Genomic DNA, 25276 nt, shown 5'->3' on the forward strand with positions numbered 1-25276 from the left:
AGCCAGAGGCATCCCTGCACGTACGGGAACAGAACGCTTTCCCTGGCCACACTTTCAACCCCAGAGGCTGGGTGGGCCACAGAGGAAGGAAATTGGACTCCAAACTTCTCTTGTTTCTGTGCATCTCCACGTCAAGCAATTCTCTCACACCATGGAGGGGGTGTTCTGTAACATTCCCTCCTCATTAGGTTCGTATGAAATGGCGATAAACACAGTGCTGTCATCATTGGACTTACAGTGTGGCCAGCATGGTGCTGAGTAGTCTGGACTGCACAAAACAAATCAAAACATGGCCCCAGGAGACAACTTAGTGGTGGTAGAAAAAGCATGGATGCTTGGATTTAGACAGACCTGCACTGTCACTTAAACAGCTCAGCCTACGTGCAAGCAACTGCTGAACTACTCTGAGCCTTTGCATCCACAGCTATGGACAAGAGAAGTTATGTAACTCACAGGCAGGTGCCGTGCCCTGGGTGGTGTTTCTCACATAGTAGATGTTCAAGGAACATCTTTCTTCTTCCCTCTCCTTTGTTCTCTGAAAACTAGCCATCTCCCCTCTAGCAGGGGGCCAAGCCCCATTCCTGCAAAACAAGTTACAAACAATTGAGTGCAGCCACAGCAGAGCTGAGTCCAGAGCAGGGTGTCCTCACCAAGGTCCACTGCAGAGTTAATGTGTACTGTCAAGGGAGTGCTGTGTGCTGTAGGGCTGGGGAATCCAGCACCAGTGGGAACTGTTAGGTCTGTTATACAGAAATTTGAAGTACTCCTTCTCTCTACAGTCTTTTTGTGAGACAGATATATCTGCCCTGAGTATGTGGCTTAAACACAGTTCTGCTTAAAGCAGGCAAAAGGACTGGGCAAAATAACCGCCATGTGAAAATAGACATTTAGGAGAGCCGCATGCATTAAATGTAAAGAAGATTAGCTGTTAGCATGGAGCAAATGAATAGCTTTAAAAGTAGACAGGGATAGTATGAAACAAGCCTGTCAGACTGCTTTTAGTTTTAAGCGATGAAAACCTTCTTCTATATTACCTCTAGCACATAAATAAATGAGTAATTTATTGGTTCATATAACCAAGACCTTCTGGGTTAGAGCTTCAGCTGGGGCTGAACACACAAAGTCATATGATGCTGGTAGGGCTAGCTGCTTTGCTGACTCTCTTTCTCTCTCCATATTTTCATTTTGTCTAATATAGCCCAATTCTCTCCTCTTTTGAATTAGCATCCTATTCTCGACTTAGTAACTCCAACAGAGAAATTCTGTCTCTTGGCATAGGTACATCAAAACCAGGGAGGATTCTAATGGATCTAACCCTGAACATATTACTGGCTAGAGGATAAGGCACTATAGTTTCTCTGCTACAGAAAGTGCAGATCTAGACAGATCTGTTTAAGTGACACCCTCTCTAAGTGACAGTGCAGGTCGAAGTCTCCACTCAACCCAACATTTTAGTGTCTACTCCGTTCTAGCTATGATCTAGCCACTGGGAACACAGCAGCGGACAGGGGAGACGATGCCCGGCTACCAGGCAGCTTATGGTCTTGTGAAACGCCAACACTTTAGTTGAATCCTGTTACTTCCTACTACTCTGCATCAAGAACCCAACATAAGTACAGAGTCCTCTCAGTTCACAAAAAAAGTCAATTTCTTTATAAAATTAACAAAGTCACCAAATACAGTTCTATAAACTGCAAGTTTCCACATGTAAAGCAAGCATACATATTGTCTCACATCCAGCCAGCAGGGCAGCCTCAGTGTGGAACCTGCCTGTTGAATGGCACCTCCAGAAGGTATGCAGCAGGCAGTACTGCCAACCAGAAACAGCTGGGGCTTTCAGAAGACATCACTGCTTTGGAGATTCTTGCAGAAAACTTTCACATTCATCTCACACACAAGGAATGCAAACAACTTTCATCACATATATATGTATATTCCTGTGTGTGTGTGTGTGTGTGTGTATGTTCTCTGATCAAAAGAAAGTGGGATACTCTGTAATACTCTGTAATCAATGATATGAAATGGCATTACAACCTCAGTACACTATAATGAGCATTGTGGATTTAGGTTAGGGTAGAAAAGGTGGCCTCCCAAAATTGCTGCATTTGGAGGGACCAGTAGACTTGTGTTTTTTGATGACTTGGATGTGTGATGGTATGGGAGGGCAGTCTTATCAAATATAATTTACTCAGTATTTATTGAGTGCCTACTATGTACCAATCCTCTGGTTATATAAAAACAAATAATATAGCATTTCTGCTTCATGGATAGAGTGGCTAAGTTGGTGACCTGCACATAAACCAAGCACACTACAAGTGGGTAAGTGTTCTAAGCGTATGTGCACAGCACGTTACACTATGACATGTCTAAGGCATGCAGTAATCTCTTAGTGCCTATGGTGGGGATTAATGGTTTTCTCCTCATCTCTGAATGGCTGGCTGGAACCCCAGCATGGAGCCTTGGCTGGACACTAGAGGATTCTGGACAAAGACGAGGACAGGCTCTAATGTCAGACCTTGGAACCATCTGAGGCCACCGCCTGTTAAGCACGCTTAACCTCTGTGGACCCAAGGTGGTGTGTGACAAGCATCCCCAGGGCTTTGCTGGGCAATGATTACTTTTTATTATGTTTCTTACTGTCAGGTGCTCTGAAATCCACACGGACTGCTCTTATGATTTCAGGTTCTCCCAAAAGAGAAACTCAAGAATCAGTGATGAGCACAGCGGGGAGTGAGCCGGCTGCCTATCTCAAAAGGGCACATCACCATAATCACAGATATACCGTGAGCATATGCAGAAAGAATGCACCGAGGGAGTGTGTGTCAGGAGCAGCCAAGAGGATACATACACCAGGTGCCCCTCCCAGCATCCCTCTCCCCCACCAAAGCGGTGCCTTTAAAATATGTGATAGGTGCCCACATCATCTCTCTGGCCCTGCAGAACAGCCCTCCCCCAACAGCCACCTTTGCTGCTCTTCCTCTAAATCCACCCTGGGTCTCCCCTGGGCTGGCTGTTGCCTTCATATTTCATGCGGAATGTGCAGCTTCCCTGGAGCCAGAGGCATGCCCTGCATTCTGATGCATCGGCTGGCTCTGACACCAGCCAGCTCCAGAGCATGCCTAATGAGGAGGCCGACACCGAGGCAGAAGAGCCAGGCCAGGCTGCGGACGGCCTGCTGCAAACATGGAGTGGGGTGACAGGAAGGCACTAAGGGTGAACCTGGGGGAAAGATGGCGGTTGCCTTTTTAAGACACTACTCTAGCATCAGATACCACAAACATGGGCCAATTTAAACCACACCAGGAATGAATCACAGCCTCGAATAAAGAGCAATTTGGATCAAGGAACATCCTTGGGGAAAGCATAAAATTAAGAGGAAGGAGAAGCAGCAAAGACTAAGAGAAGGCAGAAGCTTTGAAATCACTCATACTTCAGTAGGCAGAGTGGTTGCCCATTTTAGTTTTTCTTCCAGCGTAGAGCTCCTTCAAGTTTCCTGAGAGACCACTTCATTATCTAAAAGATCCTGCTGAACAGAAGTTTTTCCTTTCCTTAAAGCCTCATCTACCTTAATTTCACGCATTATTCTTCGTTTTGCCTGGCTCTATCAGGATAAATTGACCCTTGTTTCCACAGTATTTCTGGCATTTATCCTTGGGGTAGAGCCAGTACCTACAGTCACCATCCCAAAGCTTCGAGGATGCAATGGTAACAGGCTCATCAGCCGTCTACCTAACACTTTGCCCAAGCCTGGTCCCATTTCATCATTCCAGCAACTGGATGAGTTAGGTGCAGATAAGAAAACCAAGAATGACACAAGTTTATCCAAGGCCATACATCAGACCAAAGGTCTCAAACATGGGCCCGCCTTCAGTACTTTCAAATGAGTTGGATACCCACTGAAAAACAAAAATCAAAATCTACCATTCCACTTGGTTCTATGTGGAATGATGTGGCAAATCATGATTTCTAATCATTTAATGTAGATAAAATGTTAGCAAATGAAACTTCACATTGACATAGGAAAGATTGTTATTTACATCATGGACTCTAACAAAGAAATTTCCTTTAAAGCTTTGATTTTGTCATTTGTGTTTCTCTCTTTCTCTTTCTGTGTGTGTGTGTGTGTGTGTGTGTGTGTGTGTGTGTGTGTGTAATAAGCCTTTGGTTTTGACTCTGAAGACGTTAATTTCACAATGAAATTCATAGTTCTTTATTAAATACTTAATGAAATTTGTAGTTCTTTATTGAATGCTTACCACATGTCTCACAGTTTCCATTGTCTCATGTCATCCTCCTGACACTGTGAACCAGGTGATACTGTCCCACTTTGCAGATGAGGAAACTCTTGTTCAGACAGGTTACACAGATGGACCAAGACCACAAAGCTCTTAAGTGACAGGACATGAACCTGCCTGGATTAAAGCTACAGATACTGCTTATAGTAAACCACCCTGTTTTGCAGCCATGTGGTATCAAATGTATTTAATATCATTCAGTGCCCTGTGTTTCCCAGCATCATTGTTCTTCTTGTACTTCCTGCCCACTGGGTTCTTGAAATATTTTCCCTGTTAATTCTTACCCTTTTCCAGAGGAATTGAGTATCAGGATATCAAAGAGATATTTGCATTCCAGTGTCCACTACAGCATTATTCACAACAGCCAAGACATGGAAGCAACCTGAATGTTCATCAACAAATGAATAAAGAAAATGGGGTGTATACATATAATGAAATACTACTCAGCCTTAAAAAGAAGGAAATCCTGCCTTTTTTTTTTTTTTTTTTTTTTTTTTTTTTTTTTTTTTTTGAGATGGAGTCTTGCTCTCTCACCCAGGCTGGAGTGCAATGACGTGATCTTGGCTCACCCCTCCACCTCCTGGGTTCAAGCGATTCTCCTGTCTCAGCCTCCTGAGTAGCTGGGACTACAGATGCCCACCTCACCTGGTTAATTTTTGTATTTTTAGTAGAGACGAGGTTTTACCATGTTGGCTAGGCTGGTCTCAAACTCCTGACCTCATGATCTGCCTGCTGTGGCCTCCCAAAGTGCTGAGATTACAGGCATGAGCCACTGCACCCGGTCCCTGCCCTTTTTGATAGCATGGATGAACCTGGAGTCTGCTGTGCTAAGTCAAAAAAAGCCCAACACCAAAGGACAAATACTACATGGTCTCACTTATGTTAGGAATCTAAAATGGTCAGACTCAAGCAGAAAGTAGAATGGTGGTTGCCAGGGTAAGAGAGAGGGAAAAAATGAGGAGAAGTTGGACAAAGTGCATGAAGTTATGTGATACACATAAGTCCTGGAGAGCTACTACACAGTGTAGTCCCTAGAGTTAAAAGTATTGTGCTGTATACCTAAAATTTTGCTAAGAGAGTAGATCTTAGGATAAGTGTAAAAGAAAACTTGCACTTTTTGGTCGGGTGCAGTGACTCACGCCTGTAATCCCAACACTTTGGGAGGCCGAGGTGGGCAGATTACCCAAGGTCAGGAGTTTGAGACCAGCCTAGCCAATGTGGTGAAACCCCATCTCTACTAAAAATACAAAAATTAGCCAGGCGTGGTGGTGCACGCCTATAATCCCAGTTTACTCGGGAGGCTGAGGCAGGACAATTGCTTAAGCCCAGGAGGCAGAGATTGTGCCATTGCACTCCAGCCTGACCAACAGAGCGAAACTCTATCTCAAAAAACAAAACAAAACAAAAATTTGCACTTTTTCTTGTGTAGAATTACATTTTACTGGTTCTTTTTTAATGCTTGTTTAGATTCTGTCCTTTCTAAAAACAGAACAATTCCTAATTTAAAATCTTCAGGTAATTTTTTGTTTCCAAATACTTTTGGAGTTAGAAGCATAGAATTTTACAATTGAAGGAAATCTTGGAGATTATCCATCCCCGGCTTGCGGGAATTTTCCCTATAATAGCTCCAGAAACTGGTCATCTCATCATCTCCACTTACACATCCTCAATACTACAAAGCACACTACACACCAAAAGGCAGCTCAGTCCACACTCAGACCATCTGAACTGTTAGAATGCTCTTCCTTTGTGCTTTCTTCAACATATAAATTTGGGGATATAAGAGGGGGGGAATTCAAACCCTAACAGTCTCTTGTCTGCAAATCAATGCTTTAGACACATGAAGAAGTCAGTTGTGTGATCCCTGAAGCTTCTCTTTTTCTGGTTTAACAACCTCCAACTTTTCGCCAGACTCCTCTGTCCTGGGAGTCTCTTCTGAACGCACTCTTCTCTTTGTCAGTGCCTGAAAGGGTGGCACCCTGCCAGCTGGGCTCAGAGGACCCTACCTTCCCCATGTCAGCTCCGGTCGAGTTCACACTCTCAGCTGCCTATGTGTGCAGAGCTAGATGTATATTGATCACAGACTCTGCTAATTCTCTCAGGTCCTGATCACACGGATGATTCTTAAACCTGGACTCCTACATCCAGTACTACGCTATTTGATTCTCCTTCTAGAACATCAACAAAACAACCCTGGCCAAAGAGAGATCCTTTTAGTACTTTGCTGAAAGCCTCTTTTCTGCGTTTGGGGCTGTGCCACGTATTTGAGGGTCTTTCCATTTCTCACTGCTGCAAACCCTATTCTAGTCTTCACATCAAATCCAACAAAGAAAGGAAGATATGTGAAGCAGTTTAAAGCCACCATATTTGTTAATTCTGAAACTCCTGAAACTGAAGTATGCAAAGAGCTGGAGTTTGTTTGGCAAACTCAGTTTTCCAGAAACATGCCATGTTAATTTCTCATTGTCCTGTTGTCTTGTAGATACTGAGGCTTTTTCTCTTAAGATTTGTTCCCTTTTCTTGCAAAACATTGAACTTCCCAGTTCTATGTTTTCCCTGGATTATTTCCAGGGAAATAATGCTTCCCTATTCTGGAAATCAGTCCCACATGTCTTCTTTTAATACTTCTGATAAATCCCCCCCTTTCAGTCCTTTAACAAGTTCACTTCTTAAGCAATTGTTTTGATCAGTTTCTAATTTGGGGGCAGGGAAGGGCAATTCCTTCAAATCTACTGATCCGTATTCTCCAAGAGCACCCTTTCTCTTTAGGCTTCCTTTCTAGATATCAAAGAACTAAGGTGGGGCCATAAAGAAATCAGGAAGTGGAAAGAGGGTAAAACAAGTAGCAGGCTTACAAGAAAAAAACAGTCAAATCGGTTTTTCAAAATTCTTTTTGTGGAATAGGAGATAGGAGAACTATAGTCCCGAGTGGGAAGTCTCGTGGAACAGGAAGGAGAAAGGTAGGGTGGAGGTAGGATTACAGAGGGACCTGAATTGCCATGGCATGTGAAAAAGACAACTCTACCAACCCAGGCAACATCCAGGTCATGAATTCAGGTCCGAATTCTTCCAGGACAAGTTCTGGAATTTCTGAAAGCAGGGATGTCCTAATATATTTTACACTGGGAGCATGTCATTGTTTAACACCCTCACCTATATCACATTAATTTTTAGGAATCAGCATGTAGCATTTGATTATAAAATTTTAGTTATTTAGTTTTAAAACAATTAGCAATTTTAAAAGGAGAAATATCAACCTTAAGGATACTAGTCAAAGTCAGCAAAATATTTCATGCATGTACTAAAATTTACATTTATTAAACAAAAACATTACATCTCACAGTTTGCCCTATTTCACTGTCTTGAATTTCAAACACAAAAACTCCAAGAGGTCATATAAAATGACAACATTGATATACCCTAAGTTTTGTTTTTTCATCCTTACAATTCACATACCATCACTTAAAAAAAAAAAAAAAAAAAAAAAAAAATCTGTTGTTAAGGCTGGCAAGATGGCCCAATAGGAATAGCTCTGGTCTACAGCTTCCAGAGAGATCAACACAGAAGGCGGGTGATTTCTGCATTTCCAGCTGAGGCACCCGGTTCATCTCACTGGGACTGGTTGGACAGTGGGTGCAGCCCATGGAGGGCAAGCCAAACCAGGCTGGGGCGTTGCCTCACCCAGGAAGTGCAAGGGCTTGGGGAATTTTCTCCCCTACCCAAGGGAAGCCATGAGGAATTGAGTCCAAGGAACTCCGGCACAGATAACTGCTTCGCAACTGTCTTCGCAACCCGCAAACCAGGAGATTCCCTTCGGTGCCTACCCTACAAGGGCCGTTGGTTTCAAGCACAAAAATGGGACGGCCATTTGGACAGACACCAAACTAGCTTCAGGAGTTCTTTTTTTCCATACCCCAGTGGTGCCTGGAACACCAGCAAGACAGAACCATTCACTCCACTGGAAACGGGTGCTGAAGCCAGGGAGCGAAGTGGCCTGGCTCTGCAGGTCCCACCCCCATGGAGCCAAGCAAACTAAGATCTACTGACTTGAAATTCTCGCTGCCAGCACAGCAGCAGTCTGAGATCCACCTGGGATGCTCGAGTTTGGTGGGGGGAGGGGGGCGTCTGCCATTGCTGAAGCTTGAGTAGGCAGTTTCACCCTCAGGGTGTAAACAAAGCCACTGGGAAGTTCGAACTGGGTGGAGCCCACTGCAGCTCAGCAGGGCTGCTGTGGCCAGACTGACAGATTTCTCTTCTCTGGGCAGGGCATCTCTGAAAAAAAGGCGACAGCCCTAGTCAGGGACATATAGATAAAACCCCCATCTCCCTGGGATAGAGCACCTGCGGGAAGGGGCGGTTGTAGGTGCAGCTTCAGCAGACTTAAACGTCCCTGCCTGACAGCTCTGAAGAGAGCAGCGGATCTCCCAGCACAGTATTTGAGCTCTGCTAAGGATTAGTCTGCCTCTTCAAGTGGGTCCCTGACCCCGTGTATCCTGACCGGGAGACACCCCCTAGTAGGGGACAACAGACACCTCATATAGGAGAGCTCTGGCTGGCATCTGGCAGGTGCCCCTCTGGGATGAAGCTTCCAGAGGAAAGATGAGACAGTAATCTTTGCTGTTCTACAGCCTCTGCTCGTGATACCCAGTCAAACAGGGTCAGGAGTGGACCTCCAGCAAACTCCAGCAGACTGGCAGCAGAGAGCCCTGTCAGAAGGAAAGCTAACAGAAAGAAATAGCATGCCCACTCGAAGACCCAACCCAAAGGTCACAAACAAAAAGACCAAAGGCAGATAAATCCACAAAGATGAGGAGAAACCACCACAAAAAGGCTGAAAATTCCAAAAACCAGAAAGCCTCTTCTACTCCAAAGGATCACAACTCCTCACCAGTGAGGGAACAAAACTGGATGGAGAATGAGTTTGATGAAGTGACAGAAGTAGGCTTCAGAAGGTGGGTAATAACAAACTCCTCCAAGCTAAAGGAGCATGTTCTAACCCAATGCAAGGAAGCTAAGAACGTTGATAAAAGGTTAGAGGAATTGCTAACTAGAATAACCAGTTTAGAGAAGCACATAAATAACCTGATGGAGCTGAAAAACACAGCACAAGAACCTCATGAAGCATACACAAGTATTAGTAGCCAAACTGATCAACCAGAAAAAAAGGATATCAGAGATTGAAGATCAACTTAATGAAATAAAGAGAGAAGACAAGATTAGAGAAAGAATTAAGAAGAATGAAAAAGCCTCTAAGAAATATGGGACTATGTGAAAAGACCAAATTTACGTTTGATTGGTCTGCCTGAAAGTGACGAGGTAAATGGAACCAAGTTGGAAAACACTCTTCAGGATATTATTCAGGAGAACTTCCCCAACCCAACAAGACAGGCCAACATTCAAATTCAGGAAATACAGGGAATGCCACAAAGATACTCCTCGAGAAGAGGATACATAATCATCAGATTCACCAAGGTTGAAATGAAGGAAAAAATGTTAAGGGAAGCCAGAGAGAAAGGTCAGGTTACCCACAAAGGGAAGCCCATCAGACTAACAGTGGATCTCTTGGCAAATACCCTACAAGCCAGAACAGAGTGGGGGTCAATATTCAACATTCTTAAGGAAAAGGATTTTCAACCCAGAATTTCATATCCAGCCAAACTAAGCTTCATAAGCAATAAAGAAATAAAATCCTTTACAAACAAGCAAATGCTGAGAGATTTTGTCACCACCAGTCCTGCCTTACAAGAGCTCCTGAAGGAAGCACTAAACATGAAAAGGAATAACCAGTACCAGTCACTGCAAAAACATACCAAATTGTAAAGAACATCAAGACTATGAAGAAACTGTATCAACTAACAGGCAAAACAACCAGCTGGCATCATAATGACAGGATCAAATTCACACATAACAATATTAACCTTAAATATAAACGGGCTAAATACCCCAATTAAAAGATCCAGACTGGCAAATTGAATAGAGTCAAGACCCATCAGTGTGCTATATTCAGGAGACCCATCTCATGTGGGAAGACACACAAAGGCTCAAAATAAAGGGATGCAGGAATATTTACCATGCAAATGGAAAGCAAAAAAAAAAAAAAAAAAAAAAAAAAAAAAAAAAAAAAAAAGCAGCAGTTGCAATCCTAATCTCTGATAAAACAGGATTTAAACCAACAAAGATCAAAAGAGACAAAGAAGTACATAACATAATGGTAAAGGGATCAATGCAGCAAGAAGAGCTAACTATCCTAAATACATATGCACCCAATACAGGAGCACCCAGATTCATAAAGCAAGTTCTTAGACACCTACAAAAAGACTTAGACTGCCACACAATAATAGTGGGAGACTTTAACACCCCACTGTCAATATTAGACAGATCAATGAGATAGAAAATTAACAAGGATATTCACGACTTGAACTCAGCTCTGGACCAAGCAGACCTAAATGACATCTATAGTACTCTCCATTCCAAATCAACAGAACACACATTCTTTTCAGCGCCTCATCACACTTATTCTCAAATTGACCACATAATTGGAAGTAAAACACTTCTCAGCAAATACAAGAGAACAGAAATCATAACAAAGTTTCTCAGACCACAGTGCAATCAAATTAGAGCTCAGGATTAAGAAACTCACTCAAAACTGCACAACTACATGGAAACTGAACAACCTGCTCCTGAATGACTACTGGGTAAATAACAAAATGAAGGCAGAAATAAAGATGTTTTTTGAAACCAGTGAGAATGAAGAAGACACAGCATACCAGAATCTCTGGGACACATTTAAAGCAGCGTTTAGAGGGAAATTTATAGCACTAAATACCCACGAGAGAAAGCAGGAAAGATCTAAAATTGACACCCTAACATCAAAATTAAAAGAACTAGAGAAGCAACAGCAAACAAATTCAAAATCTAGCAGAAGACAAGAAATAACTAAGATCAGAGCAGAACTGAAGGACACAGATACACAAAAAACCCTTCAGAAAATCAGTGAATCCAGAAGCTGCTTTTTTGAAAAGATCAACAAAATAGACCGCTAGCCAGACTAATAAGAAAAGAGAGAAGAATCAAATAGACACAATAAAAAATGATATAGGGAATATCACCAAAGATCCCACAGAAATACAAATTACCATCAGAGAATACTATAAACACCTCTATCCAAATAAACTAGAAAATATAGAAGAAATGGATACATTCCTGGACACATACACCCTCTCAAGTCTAAACCAGGAAGAAGCCAAATCCCTGAATAAACCAATAACAAGTTCTGAAATTGAGGCAGTAATTAATAGCCTACCAACCAAAAAAAGCCCAGGACCAGACGGATTCACAGCCAAATTCTACCAGAGGTACAAAGAGGAGCTGGTGCCATTCCTTCTGAAAGTAGTCCAAACAACAGAAAAAGAGGGACTCTTCTCTAACTCATTTTATAAGGCCAGCATCATCCTGATACCAAATCCTGGCAGAGACATAACAAAAAAAGAAAATTTCAGGCCAATATCCCTGATGAACATTGATGTGAATATCCTCAATAAAATACTGGTAAACAGAATCAAGAAGCACAGCAAAAAGCTTATCCACCACAATCAAGTCGACTTCATTCCTGGGATGCAAGGTTGATTCAACATACGCAAATCAATAAACATAATCCATCATATAAACGGAACTAGTGACAAAAACTACATGATTATCTCAATAAATGCAGAAAAGCCCTTTGACAAAATTCAACACCCCTTCATCCTAAAAACTCAACAAACTAGGTATAATGAAATGTATCTCAAAATAATAAGAGCTATTTATGACAAACCCACAGCCAATATCATACTGAATGGGCAAAAACTCAAAGCATTCCCTTTGAAAACCGGCACAAGGCAAGGATGCCCTCCCTTACCACTCCTGTTCAACATAGTACTGAAAGTTCTGGCCAGGGCAATCAGGCAAGAGAAAGCAATAAAGGGGATTCAAATAGGAAGAGAGGAAGTCAAATTGTATCTGTTTATGGATAACATGATTGTATATTTAGAAAACCCCATCATCTCAGTCCAAAATCTCCTTAAGCTGATAAGCAACTTTAGCAAAGTCTCAGGATACAAAATCAATGTGCAAAAAGTCACAAGCATTCCTATGCACCAACAACAGACAGACAGCCAAATCATGAGTGAACTCCCATTCACAATTGCTACTAAGAGAATAAAATACCTAGGAAAACAACTTACAAGGGATGTGAAGGACCTCTTCAAGGAGAACTACAAACCACTGCCCAAGGAAATAAGAAAGGATACAAACAAATGGAAAAACATTCCATGCTCATGGATAGGAAGAATCAATATCGTGAAAATGGCCATACTGCCCAAAGTAATTTATAGATTCAATGCTATCCCTATCACGTTACCACTGCCTTTCTTCACAGAATTGGAAAAAACTACTTTAAACTTCATATGGAACCAAAACAGAGCCCGCATAGCCAAGAGAATCCTGGGCAAGAAGAACAAAGTTGGAGGCATCATGCTACCTGACTTCGAACTATGCTACAAGGCTGCAGTAACCAAAACAGCACGGTACTGGTACCAAAACAGATACATAGACCAATGAAACCAAACAGAGGCTTCAGAAACAACACCACACATCAAACAACCATCTGATCTTTGACAAACCTGACAAAAACAAGCAATGGGGAAAAGATTCCCTATTTAATAAATAGTGTTGGGAAAACTGGCTAGCCATATGCAGAAAACTGAAAATGGACCCCTTCCTTACCCCTTATATAAAAATCAACTCAAGATGTATCAAAGACTTAAACGTAAGACCTAGGAGCATAAAAATCCTAGAAGAAAACCTGGGCAATACCATTCAGGACATAGGCATGGGCAAAGACTTCATGTCTAAAACACCGAAAGCAATGGCAACAAAAGCCAAAACTGACAAACGGGGTCTAATTAAACTAAAGAGCTTCTGCACAGCAAAAGAAACTATCATCAGAGTGAACAGGCAACCTACAGAATGGGAGAAAATTTTTGCAATCTATCCATCTGACAAACGGCTAATATCCAGAATCTACAAAGAACTTAAACAAATTTACAAGAAAAAAACCCCATCAAAAAGTGGGCAAAGGATATGAACAGACACTTCTCAAAAGAAGACATTTATGCAGCCAAGAGACACATGAAAAAATGATCATCACTGGTCGTTAGAGAAATGCAAATCAAAACCACAGTGAGACACCATCTCACACCAGTTAGAATGGCTATCATTAAAAAGTCAGGAAACAACATATGCTAGAGAGGATGTGGAGAAATCGGAAAGCGTTTACACTGTTGGTGGGAGTGTAAATTAGCTCAACCATTGTGGAACACAGTGTGGTGATTCCTCAAGGATCTAGAACTAGAAATACCATTTGATCCAGCAACCCTGTTACTCGGTATATACCCAAAGGATTATAAATAATTCTACTATAAAGACACCTGCACACCTATGTTTATTGCGGCACTATTCACAAAAGACTTGGAACCAATCCAAGTATCTATGAATAATAGACTGGATAAAGAAAATGTGGCACATATGCACCATGGAATACTATGCAGCCATAAAAAAAGATGAGTTCATGTCCTTTGCAGGGACATGGATGAAGCTGGAAACCATCATTCTCAGCAAACTAACACTGGAACAAAGAACCAAACACTGCATGTTCTCACTCACAAGTGGGAGTTGAACAATGAGAACACATGGACACAAAGGAGGGAACATCACACACAGGGGCCTGTCAGGGGGTAGGGGGCTAGGGGAGGGATAACATTTCGAGAAGTACTTAATGTAGGTGATGGGTTGATGGGTGCAGCAAACCACTCTGGCACATGTATACCTATGTAACAAAACTGCACGTTCTGCATTTGTATCCCAGGACTTTAATAATAAGAAGAAAATCTGTTGTTTAAAAGCAGGGATATGTTCTATCACAGTAGTGGAAGACATAAACCTGGACTCCCTGCAAATACTGCACCCAAAGTGAACCCCAACAATCTGTACCTGCACGAATTTACTCTCAAAAGGAAGATAAATATCTGTGTCTATCTGTATCGGAGACCATGTGGACGAGAATTTATCAATTAACTTCCATGTGGAATATGTTTATTAAATTATAAACAATAGAAATGTACACATATGTAAATAACACTCTATAGAAATTTTCAACAGTTGCTTAACATTATCCACCAGACGATTTTGGGAGGTAGGGGAGGCATATTTTATCACTGACTTTTTTTTAGAATCACTGGTGTATAGTGATAATAAAAATCTGGCCAACAATACTCCAATACTGGGGCCTTTAGCTCTGGCTGCCCCATCCTTGACGTCTACATCTAAAAAGTCATGGGAATGGTGAGCAGGACTGGATACTCAGATATGCCTGGAGTACTATTGCAGGCAACAAAAATTAGGGCTTGAAATAAGGGTCTGGGTGTGGTTTGGTTAAATTATGCATGGTTATTTCATTTCACAAAATTATGCTTTGTCTCCTTAGCTCTATAGATATCTTCAGAGAATTGTCATCATGAGCTGTTTGAGGGTCAAAATCCTGTTTTGTGCTTCTCTGGATGGTGCCCCCTCTGACTGTCTCCTCAGGTGCTTGGCACACCTGAAGTCCTCTGTAAATGTCCACTGATGGAGAAATTTCTCTGGTATCATCAATAGTTTAAAAGCAGCTCATCCTCTTTGTGCTATTCGAATTCATGAATTGCACTCTCCTCCTCTTTCATTTATTACCTACACTAGTGGGCTTGTTTTTCCCTAAGACAGTTATATAAGACTCTTGATTCTCTGCAACCCTATTAGCTCATCTTCACTTCTTTGGCTTCCACTGCCTCAGAAGACCAACACTGGGGAAGGAAGACAGGCAGGCAGGAAGCAGGAAGAAGATCCCCAAAGATTTAAGTGTATTGGATCCGCCTGTGATGATTCAAATCAGGTTCTTAGCGCCCCAGGCCTGGTGAGGTTTCCCGATTATCTTTACAAAATGGAAGTAACATGTCCATAAAGGTGTCCCGGGATCCAGGTTGGAGTATCTAGTGGGGGCCACAAGATGTAGCCCTTAGGAAACTCTGCCTGCCCTTGTGTGCCTTCCTCAGGGAGAGATTCAGCTCTGCTAGTTGGAGCAATTCCTCCTGCCCACTTCCGGACCCCGCATTTAGCTCTTCATTAAAAGAAAGTCCATCGAGGGGCTTAAACACAAAACTCCCTATAATGGTGAATACTCAGAATTACTTTCCACCTGATACTGCTTCATTTAATTGGACTAAAGCAGGCTCCCCTGGCTCCAGGCTCCCTTGAAATTCTGCCCAAATTTGCCTGGCTCCTGCGTGGGCCTGAGTAAATATGCGGCAGGTGCGCCAAGGGGTTGCGAGTTGGGCGCCCATGAACCGTAATGGTTGCTGCATGACTGATTCCCCAGCCCCTCCGCCCTCCTGCTAAATCCCAGGACCCTCCCTGCTTATGCAAAGAGCTGGCTCCCCAGTGCCGCCTTATGAAGAAGTAGTAGAGCAATTTCATTTAATATTGCTAGTGCTTCCATTAACCTGAGTATATTGCTCTCCATCCTCAATTTAAGACTCCCTCCTTCTCTTGATTATCGCTGTATTTCAGAGCACCTGAATGTCTTCCCCAGACCTCTAAGCCAGCCTGGAATAAGCTGATGATCAAAAGCTACAGCCCCTTGAATTTTCTGGCTTTGGAGTACTGCAACCTTCCTGTGCCCCACCTGGAGGCCTTGAAAACCAGCCTGGGTTCTCCACTTTGCTCTGAATGAGGCTCCCTCTGGTTGGCTCTGGTGCTGCCTGTACTCACTCTCTCCGCTAGCACTTTCCTTCCTTCCTTCCTTTTTTTCCCCCCCATTCTTTTGACTGTTGAGATTTGTGAGACAGGAAAGTGTTTTGAAGCTTTGCAGGGTGAGGTGCAGGTGGACACAAGTCGGCTATGGACTATTTTGAATCTACTGGGTCATTACTTAGATATGTCTATGACTCTACATGATTGATTGATAAAATCATTAATTCAGCAACCCTGTATTAAGTGCCTACTATGTGCCAGGCACTCTTTTTGGTGCTGAGAATGAATTCTGAGCCAAACTAGTAAAAGTTTTTGCTCAGGAAGCTTAAATTCTAGTAGGGACAGATAGTAAGCAAACATGTTTCCAGCAGATGCTGATAAATGGTATGAAGAAAAATAAAATAGGGTAAGGGCTGGAGAGTGGTGGGGAGGCCACCATGAGCACTCTGGTGCACATACACCCTCCTTTGAGTGATACAGGCCTCCCTACACCTGAAGTCTACATAATCTACAATAAGAAGGATGGTGGGGGCAAGCTAAGGACACCCTTCCTAGGGAGATCAGAACTGGCAGTATACTTGAGTCAACTCCACCCATCCCCTAGCCTCCCTGTCATGGCTTGCAGGAAGCTGGGGCAGTCCCTCAGGGACACAACCCCAGGCTTTCCTCTGGAGGGTAGGCCTGGGAGGGGGAGGCATTGATATGACTATAGCATACAAAATGGTAATGCATCCTGCCCCATCCTGTCACCACCATCGGAACCGCTCACTCTACCTCTCTGCCCTTGCCAAGCTTTAGAGAAAGGCTATTGCTCTCCCTGCCATCCCTTGACTGCTGTGGGCAACTCAAGAAGGAATTAAAGCTGGCTTTTCAAAATCTGTGATCAAGGCCAAGTGCTGTAACTCAGACCTGTAATTCCAGCACTTTGGGAGGTCGAGGTGGAAGGATCACTGGAGCCCAGGAGTGTGAGACCAGCCCTGGCAACATAGTGAGATACCATCTCTACCCAAAAAAAGAAAAATTAGCCAGGTGTGGTGATGCATGCGGGTAGTCCCAGCTACTCAGGAGGTTAAGGTGGGAGGACTACTTAAGCCTGGAAGGTCAAGGCTGCAGGAAGCCTTGATTGCACCACTGCATTCCAGCCTGGGTGACAAACGAAGATCCTGTCTCAAAAAAAAAAAAAAAAAATCTGTGATCATTGGGCAACCAGATTCCTAATGCCTTCAGAGCAGTAGGCTAGGCCTGGCCTGAATCAAAGGACAGCCTTCTGAACTTGGGGGAAAAAAATGAAAATTGTGGGGTCTGTCAAATGCTCCAAGGAAAAGACAGTTTCCCAAGACAAAGACGCCAGGTCAAGGATGGGGCCTGAAGGGGAGAAAGATCATATGCCGTCCATGCAGATGAGTTTCTAGGCCATTGTGTGCAGCTAATGACTGAGGGAAAGCTCTACGGCCAGACTTGGTTTTGAATCTTGGCTGCACTCATCTCTAGTTACCTGGCCTTGGATAAGTCACAAACGCTGTCTGAGCCATTGGGTCCTTGTTGATAGAGTGGGCCAGTCATACCTTCTTCATAGAGGTGTTGTGATTATTAAAAGAAAAATATAAATGGACACTGCTGAGCCCAGGGCAAGAGTTGGCACTGAGTTGATGAACCTAGATGTCATTTCCAGGATTCTGCTTAAGTAGGAAGATGTCCTTATTTTGTGAATATGTGCACTAAAGAAATTAGGAGTGAAATATCATGTCCATAATTTACTTTAAAACATTCTAAAACATATTGGGAAGTAAATATGACACCTTTCTTCCTTCCCTGGAGGACCTCTAGCCAGCACAATACTTATTCACTTGTATTCAGAATCCAGGTAACATCATTCATTGCCATGGTTTTAAAAACCATCTACTTGTCAACAACTCCAATTTTATATCTGCAAACCAGACCTGTTTAAGAACTCTGGACTCAAATATTTGCCTGCCAATTTGACATCTCAGTGCCAACATGTCCTAAACAGAATATTTTGTTTCTCATCCCCAAACCTATCCCAACAACCTAGTTCCCTGCCTACCCCATCCCACCTTTCCCATCTTGACAAATAGGACCACTGTTCACTGAGATGTTTGACTCAGAAGCCTGTGCAATAGTCCTGGTCCCTCATCTTTCTGATGGCAGTGGCAGCCTGTGTGGAGTGGCTGCTGACATGACACCAACTGCAGTGGGGCACTCGTGGCTGGGGCAGTGCACTCTATGGAGCTGGCGGGAGTTCTACCCCCTCTCAAGTTGGAGGGGTGGAAGCCCCACCCTCCCAGGTGTAGCTGCAGCCACCCAGCCATGGCTGCAGACCTGGGCATCCCTGTGCTCTTGGGGACCAGGGAAAACCCTCTGTCCCTGCAGGCTCAAAGTGTCTGCTCCTGCTGCCTGGCCTTTCCCCACTCACAGCACCAGCTCTGATTTCAGAGCAAAGTTGTGGCTCAGCCCAGGCACTATCACGACCTGGTCTGGTGTGCACGTGCTTGAGGCAGAGCTAACATGCCAGCCCTCTGCCGCCTTGGCCCCCTCTGAACTTTGGGCACCAAAGAGCATGGGAGAGAGGCCAAGAGGAGGCTGAGGACAGCTTGCTGTGGGCCTGCAGGCACCTCTTGCATTGAACAGCCTGGGGACCATGGACACCATAGATGACATATGGATGGCAGCAGGAGGTAGACAGGCTCTTGGGTGGAAAGGGGTAGGCCCCTGCTGAAGTCCCACCTTCAAGCCAGGGACAGCCTGAAGCCTGAGGGCCAGGCTGCCAGTTCTGTGGACCAGAGTGAGAATTTATGGTGCTTTTTCTGGGCCCACCTATGGCCACCCATGGATCAGTCAGCACACACATTCTCCCCTCGGAAGCTCATAAAAACCCCAGACTCAGCCAGACTCAGGCAGAGGACAGAATGAGCTGCCTATGAATAGGAACCCACTCCAGGTCTCCACTCCATTGAGGGTTGCAGATGATGGGGTGACCTGCCTGAGGATAGGAGCTACCCACCCCAGGTCTCCTCTCTACTGAGGGCTGCACAGACATTGGGGTAACCTGCCTGTGGGAAGGAGCTACCCACTGCAAGTCTCCTCGCCTCTAAGAGCTGGACACTCACGGGGACAACTTGCCTGCAGGAAGGAGCTACCCACTTTGGGTCTCCTGAGGACGGTTCTGCTGCTCAGTAAAGCTCTTCTCTTCCTTGCAAACCCTCCAGTTGTCCACATCCCTCATTCTTCCTGGACACAGAATAGGACTCAGTACCCACCAAATGGTGGAACTAAGAGAGCTGTAACACAAACAGGGCTGAAACACACCCCCCGCCCCCTGCACCCTGCTCACCATGTTGCAGACAACAAGGAGAGAAGAGTTCGAGCCCTTTGAGAGCCCAGACCTAGGGGCTCCCCAAGCCAGGGCTGTGACACCTTTTTAGGTTTCTGTGGTTCCTGGCATCTCCATGCTTCCAGGCAGCACTGCATTCCCCTCATCCAGAAATGTGTGCCCTTAGAGGAAACCACATATAGTATATCTGGTCCAGCTGCAACCTTGCACAGAGCCAGCACATGGAGTTGCCTGCCCTGCCACAACAGCCAGTGTGCCTAGCTGTGAACAGTGGCTGGACCCCATGCTTGCTTACCCACACACCCCTCGCCACTCTGTACCTGGCTCCTGCTTGGCAGGTGTGGGATCCTGGCCAGTAGTGCAAAATGAGTAGTGCACAGCCTGCTGGGCCAAGTGGTCAGAACAACCCCAGTGGGCATGAGCAATACTCAGGCAGAAGGTGCCACCAGCCACAGAGGTTTCTGGCTGGCGACCTGACTCCTCCTCACTGCCACATCCAGTCCATCAGCATTCCCCGCTGATCTTACCCTAAAGACTGCCTGCCCCCTTCCCACCATCTCCACTGTGACCCATATCTAGACCACAGCAGCAGCCTACAAAGTTCACCTCCCTGCATTGACTCTTGCTCCTTGTAATTCACCCCCTCTATGGCCAGCATGAAGGCATAAACCCAATAATTTCACTTGCCTACTAACAACTACAAGTTCCCTTGTGTATACAGTTAAATCCAAATGCCTCACCTTGGCCTGTAAAACCAGGCATGACTCCCATCTTCATCTCTACCGTCTTCCTCCTCCTCTCCTTCTCTGCCTTTCACTGTGCTCCAGCCACACTGGCCCCCTTTCTGTCTCTCCAACGTGCCAATCTCTTTCCCCTTCCAGGCTTTCCATTAGGCTGTTTCCTCTGGCTTGAATTCTCTTTCCCTTCCTCTTCCTGTTTCTAGCTCATTCCCATCCTTCTGGTGTCAGCTTAAATTTTATCTCTGAGTGTCCTTCTATGACACCTAAATCTCAAATAGACCCCTCTGTCATTCTCATAGCTCCCTAATCTCTTAACTTTCATAAACGGAAGTATCAGCTGTTTACCACGTATATCCAGTGCTTGGCATAGGACTCATGAAGTACCTGTTCTGCAAATGAATTGAATGAATTAAAAATTCTACTGCCTTTATTTCAAATTCCCATCTCTGAGCCCCATTTCTCCATTCTCAGCCCCAGGTTCCAGGCCACACCCATCTGCCAGCCACACTGTGGCCAGAAAGCCCCTCTCTGTGAAGCTCTGCAACTCTCTCATACTTCCTACCTGCTTACCACTCTGCATCCCAGGGCTTTTGGAAGGCAGGTTAGTTGACTTGGTAGATGAAGTGGTACCTATGGTCCAACACACTGTTGTGTACACATATGTAGGTGTTAGTTCTATGTGTTTCATATGCAATCTTTTTTCTTGCAACAACTGCTGCCACTAGGTTGCCCATCCAACAACTGCAAAATCGGACCACGCAAACATGAACGGCAGACTACATGCCATCATTTTTTCATGTTGGGGCTCCATCAGAGGCCTTCTCCTTGAGCCTTTTGAGGTGATTTCCTGCTATTGCTGGGGTCAGCGTCTGGACCAGCTTTGAACGTGGAAGCCTCTCCCATCCCAGGGTGACTCTGGCTTTCCTATGAGACTCTGCGCTAATGAGAAGTGAATGCTGCAATCGCAGTGCTCACTCTGAGGTCGCAATTACGTAAGGATTATTAATGAAGCAACAATGTCAAAATTGTGTGAAATCAAACTCAGATTTAAGTACTTAAAATAAACAGATATAAAGTAACAGATGTCCCGTTTTGTTCTCAGATGATTTCATCCCTTGTTAAAAATAAATGTCTGGCTTGAAAGGCGAAAAAAAATAAAAGGGACTTTACTTCCATGTTAAAAATTAATTGAATCCAGATATTGGTAAAACAACTAAGTGGGGTGGGTTCTTTTTGTTGTTGTTGTTAAGGCAAAGACGTGTTTGTGTTGATTTTTATTTCAGCAAGTAATAAATTCATTGCATAGCCCCAACTTTCGTAGGCCTAAATCACATCCTTTGAAACCCAAAGGGAAAATTTCTCCAAAGTTATTATGTAGATAAGAATGAGGCCTCGTGTGTCTATCTGAGAAGAATTTAGTTTGACGCTAAACCACGAAGGACACAACAGCAGAGGCTTCGAAAATCAGGAGTCCAGAGTGTCATTTTCCGAAGCCACAAATTCCCATTGTGGAGCTCTTGCCTTGGAATTTCAGCGTGGAATTCCCAGAGACGACTCCTACTGAAATTAGTAATGGGAAAGGCAAATTAGGTCATCTTGTCCGTCCCCCTGCCAGTTTCCTACACTGTGGTTAATTTTCTCCTCCTTTGATCAGATACATTTTAAATGTTTCAAGAGATGGAAATTGCACCAGTTGTCTCTCTCCAGAGTCTTACCGTCTACTGAAGTTACAGGACTCCATTTTCCACCCGTGAGACTCAGAGGAATTTTTCCAAGAGTGGAAGGTTGTTTGTGGGCTGGAAACTGTCTTTACCTCCCCCAAATTTCTCATCATTTTCTGGTCATGGCCCAATTCATAGGGATTAGGAATCCAGAGGTGTGTTCATCTGCCCCAAATCACAAAATGGCCCCCAGAACATTCAAAGAAAATAATTTATTTGTAGAAGCTGAGTACAAACACAAGGGGATTGATACTGATGCCCTTGAATAAAAGATGGGGCAGCTTGGCCCTGATACCAGATTTCTGTGCAAGAGAGTTACACATAACATTTATTGGAGGGGGATAAATAATCCAGATCAGAAACCACATGTTCTCAGGAAGAAACTACATGTCTTTCTAAACTGTTAGACACATCTAATAGTAAAAGCTCTTTGTGTTTTTGAATGAATTAAACATTTCACTGCCTTTATTTCCAATCTCCATCTCTGAACCCTGCATCTGGAAAACCCAACATTACATTAGCAATGAAAAGCAAAATACAGAATAGTGGCAATGATTGCACAAGAAGTACATTGTAGACGTAGTCAATGCCACTGAATTCTAAACTTAGAAATGGTTAAAATGGCAAAGAAAAAATGTAAAAAACCAAAGCCATTCTAACTGTACCAGAGGACAGCAGGGGGGCTTTCTGCAATGGGTAGTGTGGGTGGCCACCGGAGAAAGGGGGACCTCTTCTTCCTTGATTTAAAGCACACCCCTTGGCTCTAGGAGATGAGACGTGGGGTGATGGAGTGGGCAGTGGGCTGAGAGGCAGAGACTGGTGTGGTTTCACACAGGTCCTTCCCTTCCCTTCTCAGCACTTCCCTCTGCACCTTTTCCATAGAGGAATAGGGTGGGACAACATGTTCTCTGAGGTCCCTTCAGCCTTAGCATGCTGCTGTTTATGGCAGACACTGTTATTGCCAATCCCCCATCCATTCTCCTTTCCACTTACTAGTAGAACCTCCTTTTTGATTTTGCGTGTCACCATGCCAAATTATTTTAAATAAATAAAAATTAAAAACTCTCTTCCACAGGCTCCCTTGCAGCTGGGGGTTGGCTGTGTGACTCAGTTCTAGCCAATGAGATGTCGGCAGAAGTTCCTGAGGAGGTAGTCTCTGTGTCTTCCACCTTTTTCATCCTCTGCCCCATCGTGGTTGCAATACTTCATGTGATCTTCTTGCAACCATGGGGATGAAGCAGGAAGAGAAAGGGAAGTTTGGCCTGTAGTGATGCGATAGAGCTGCCACATAAGCCCTGGACCGACGAATCAACAATTTGCGTAGATGTGGGTGTGAGTATGAATGTGTGTCTATCATAAACACCTTTACTTCTTTAAGCCACTGTAGTATGGCTTTCTGTTACAGCCAAAGGCATTCTTAACTGATATAAATTTCATGTCAATGACATTTGAAATTCCACATTACTCCTTTGAATGAAGTGCTGAAGGTTTGTATTAAAATACAAATGCTTTTTGGAAGGGGAACATTTTAAGTTATAATAAGCCATTGATATCCTAAATTCAAGAGCATTTATCAAAATAGCTATCCGGTCCAATGGCAGGAACCTAGAGGAACAGGAGACATGGACTTGGGTATGAGGGAGGTTCCTTCAGCAAGGTTCTGATGTAAAGGAGCTTCCTTACTGAGTCACAGTACAGATGGAGTCCTGAGGTCTGGGTCGGGGCACGGGGCGAGGTGGACGGAGCTTATGGAGAGATGGAGAAAGGCTGGAAAGAATAAGGAGAACGATATGGTTTGGCTGAGTCCCCACCCAAATCTCATCTTGAATTGTAACTCCCACAATTCTCCCATGTCATGGGAGGAACCTGGTGGGAAGTAATTGAATCTTGGGGGCGTATCTTTCCCATGTTGTTGTTATGATAGTGAATAAGTCTCACGAGATCTGATGGTTTTAAAAACAGGAGTCTCCATGCACAAGCTCTCTTTTTGCCTGCTGCCATCCATGTAAGATGTGACTTGATCCCTTCTGCCTTCTGCCATGGTTGTGAGGCCTCCCCAGCCATGTGGAACTGTAAGTCCATTAAACTTCTTTCTTTTGTAAATTGTGCAGTCTTGGGTATATCTTTATCAGCAGCGTGAAAATGGACTAATACAGAGAATGCCAAATTATTCCTTGGATTTGTCTCCTGTGGAGGAAGCTTCAATGCTGAATGGCACCTGTAGGCTCTCAGAGTGGCTCTCAGACATTTAGAAGGGAGACAGGAAATTTTGTAGGATTTATCCTGGGAGTTTAGAATTTAGTTTGAAGATACCTCCAATTGTGCTTTCTCCTGCTTTAGGTGTGTGCTCCCTCCCGTACAGCCACTTCTTATCTTACCCCTTCCTCCAGAGGCTGTTCAAAGCCCAGAGCCTGCACTGTCTGTTTCTCCTCCCTGGAACCCGCCACAGTGTGTCTGTGCTGGCTTCCCAGCTCTTCCCTCCCAGTGCAGATATGTACTGCCTCAGCCCTTTTGGTCCAGGCGTCCCCTGAGCCTGGTGTCTCCTGCAGCACCAAATGCCTCATGGCCCTTTCTTTCTTTAACCACACTGAGTACTCACAGCCCGGCACCATTCTAAACTGTATCTATGAACCAGCTCCTTCCATCCTGGCCCTCGGCTCACCCCATCCCAGCCAGGGCCCAGGGCCCTCAGTGTTGCCCTGACAGAACAGGGGCCCCTGTCAGCTGTGTAATAACCCTAAGCCTGTTCATCCTCCTCCCTCCTCCTCCCTGCAACCCTCACTTGAAGTAACCTTCTGGCTTCTCCTGCCAACAAGTGCCATGCCCTGTGCTATTTTTGCTGTTAAAAGAGGGACTAGTCCCTATAACATTTTTTATGAAGGAAATGACTGCATCATGAGGCTCAGGGTCAGAGGCAGAAAACAAGGGCTCTGGAGAAAGGGCATTCTGAAGAGGTCCCACGCAAGCCAGTCTCACACAGCACAGGCAGGAAGCTACCGTCCCTGAATACCCAAAAGGCCCTGATAAACTCACCTAGGGGCAGGGAGCAGAGGCGTTCTTGAGGGGCAGAGTTAAATGCATGGATTTAGCCATCAGACGGGCCTGATTTATGTCCCCACTCTGCCACCACATAGCTTTGTGACCTGGGGCAAGCCACTTAGCATCTCTTAGCCTCAGTTACCTCATCTGTGAATAGGAAGTATAGTTTTAATAGCTCATCTCTCCCAGGCTTCTATGAGAATGCAGTGAGATAAGCCACGAAAAGTAGTATCAGTCAGTGTCCTGTCAGGAAACAGAAACCACCCTGAGTATTTCAACAAAGGAAGTTTAATACCAGTGCTTGGG

The 25276-nt window shown here is 44.3% G+C and overlaps 1 protein-coding gene across 1 annotated transcript in view; it reads right to left on the minus strand.

Annotated features, from left to right (window-relative positions):
* The window catches only part of C16H9orf92 (chromosome 16 C9orf92 homolog), a 55670-nt gene that overhangs the window by 17654 nt on the left and 12740 nt on the right, over window positions 1-25276 (minus strand). Inside the window, exon 2 of the mRNA XM_010355022.1 lies at window positions 454-581. Within this exon, the coding sequence (XP_010353324.1) occupies window positions 454-581 (128 nt within the window). The remainder of the gene's footprint in view (window positions 1-453; window positions 582-25276) is intronic.

This window comes from Rhinopithecus roxellana, chromosome 16 (genome assembly GCF_007565055.1).
Source record: "Rhinopithecus roxellana isolate Shanxi Qingling chromosome 16, ASM756505v1, whole genome shotgun sequence".
Taxonomy (NCBI): domain Eukaryota; kingdom Metazoa; phylum Chordata; class Mammalia; order Primates; family Cercopithecidae; genus Rhinopithecus; species Rhinopithecus roxellana.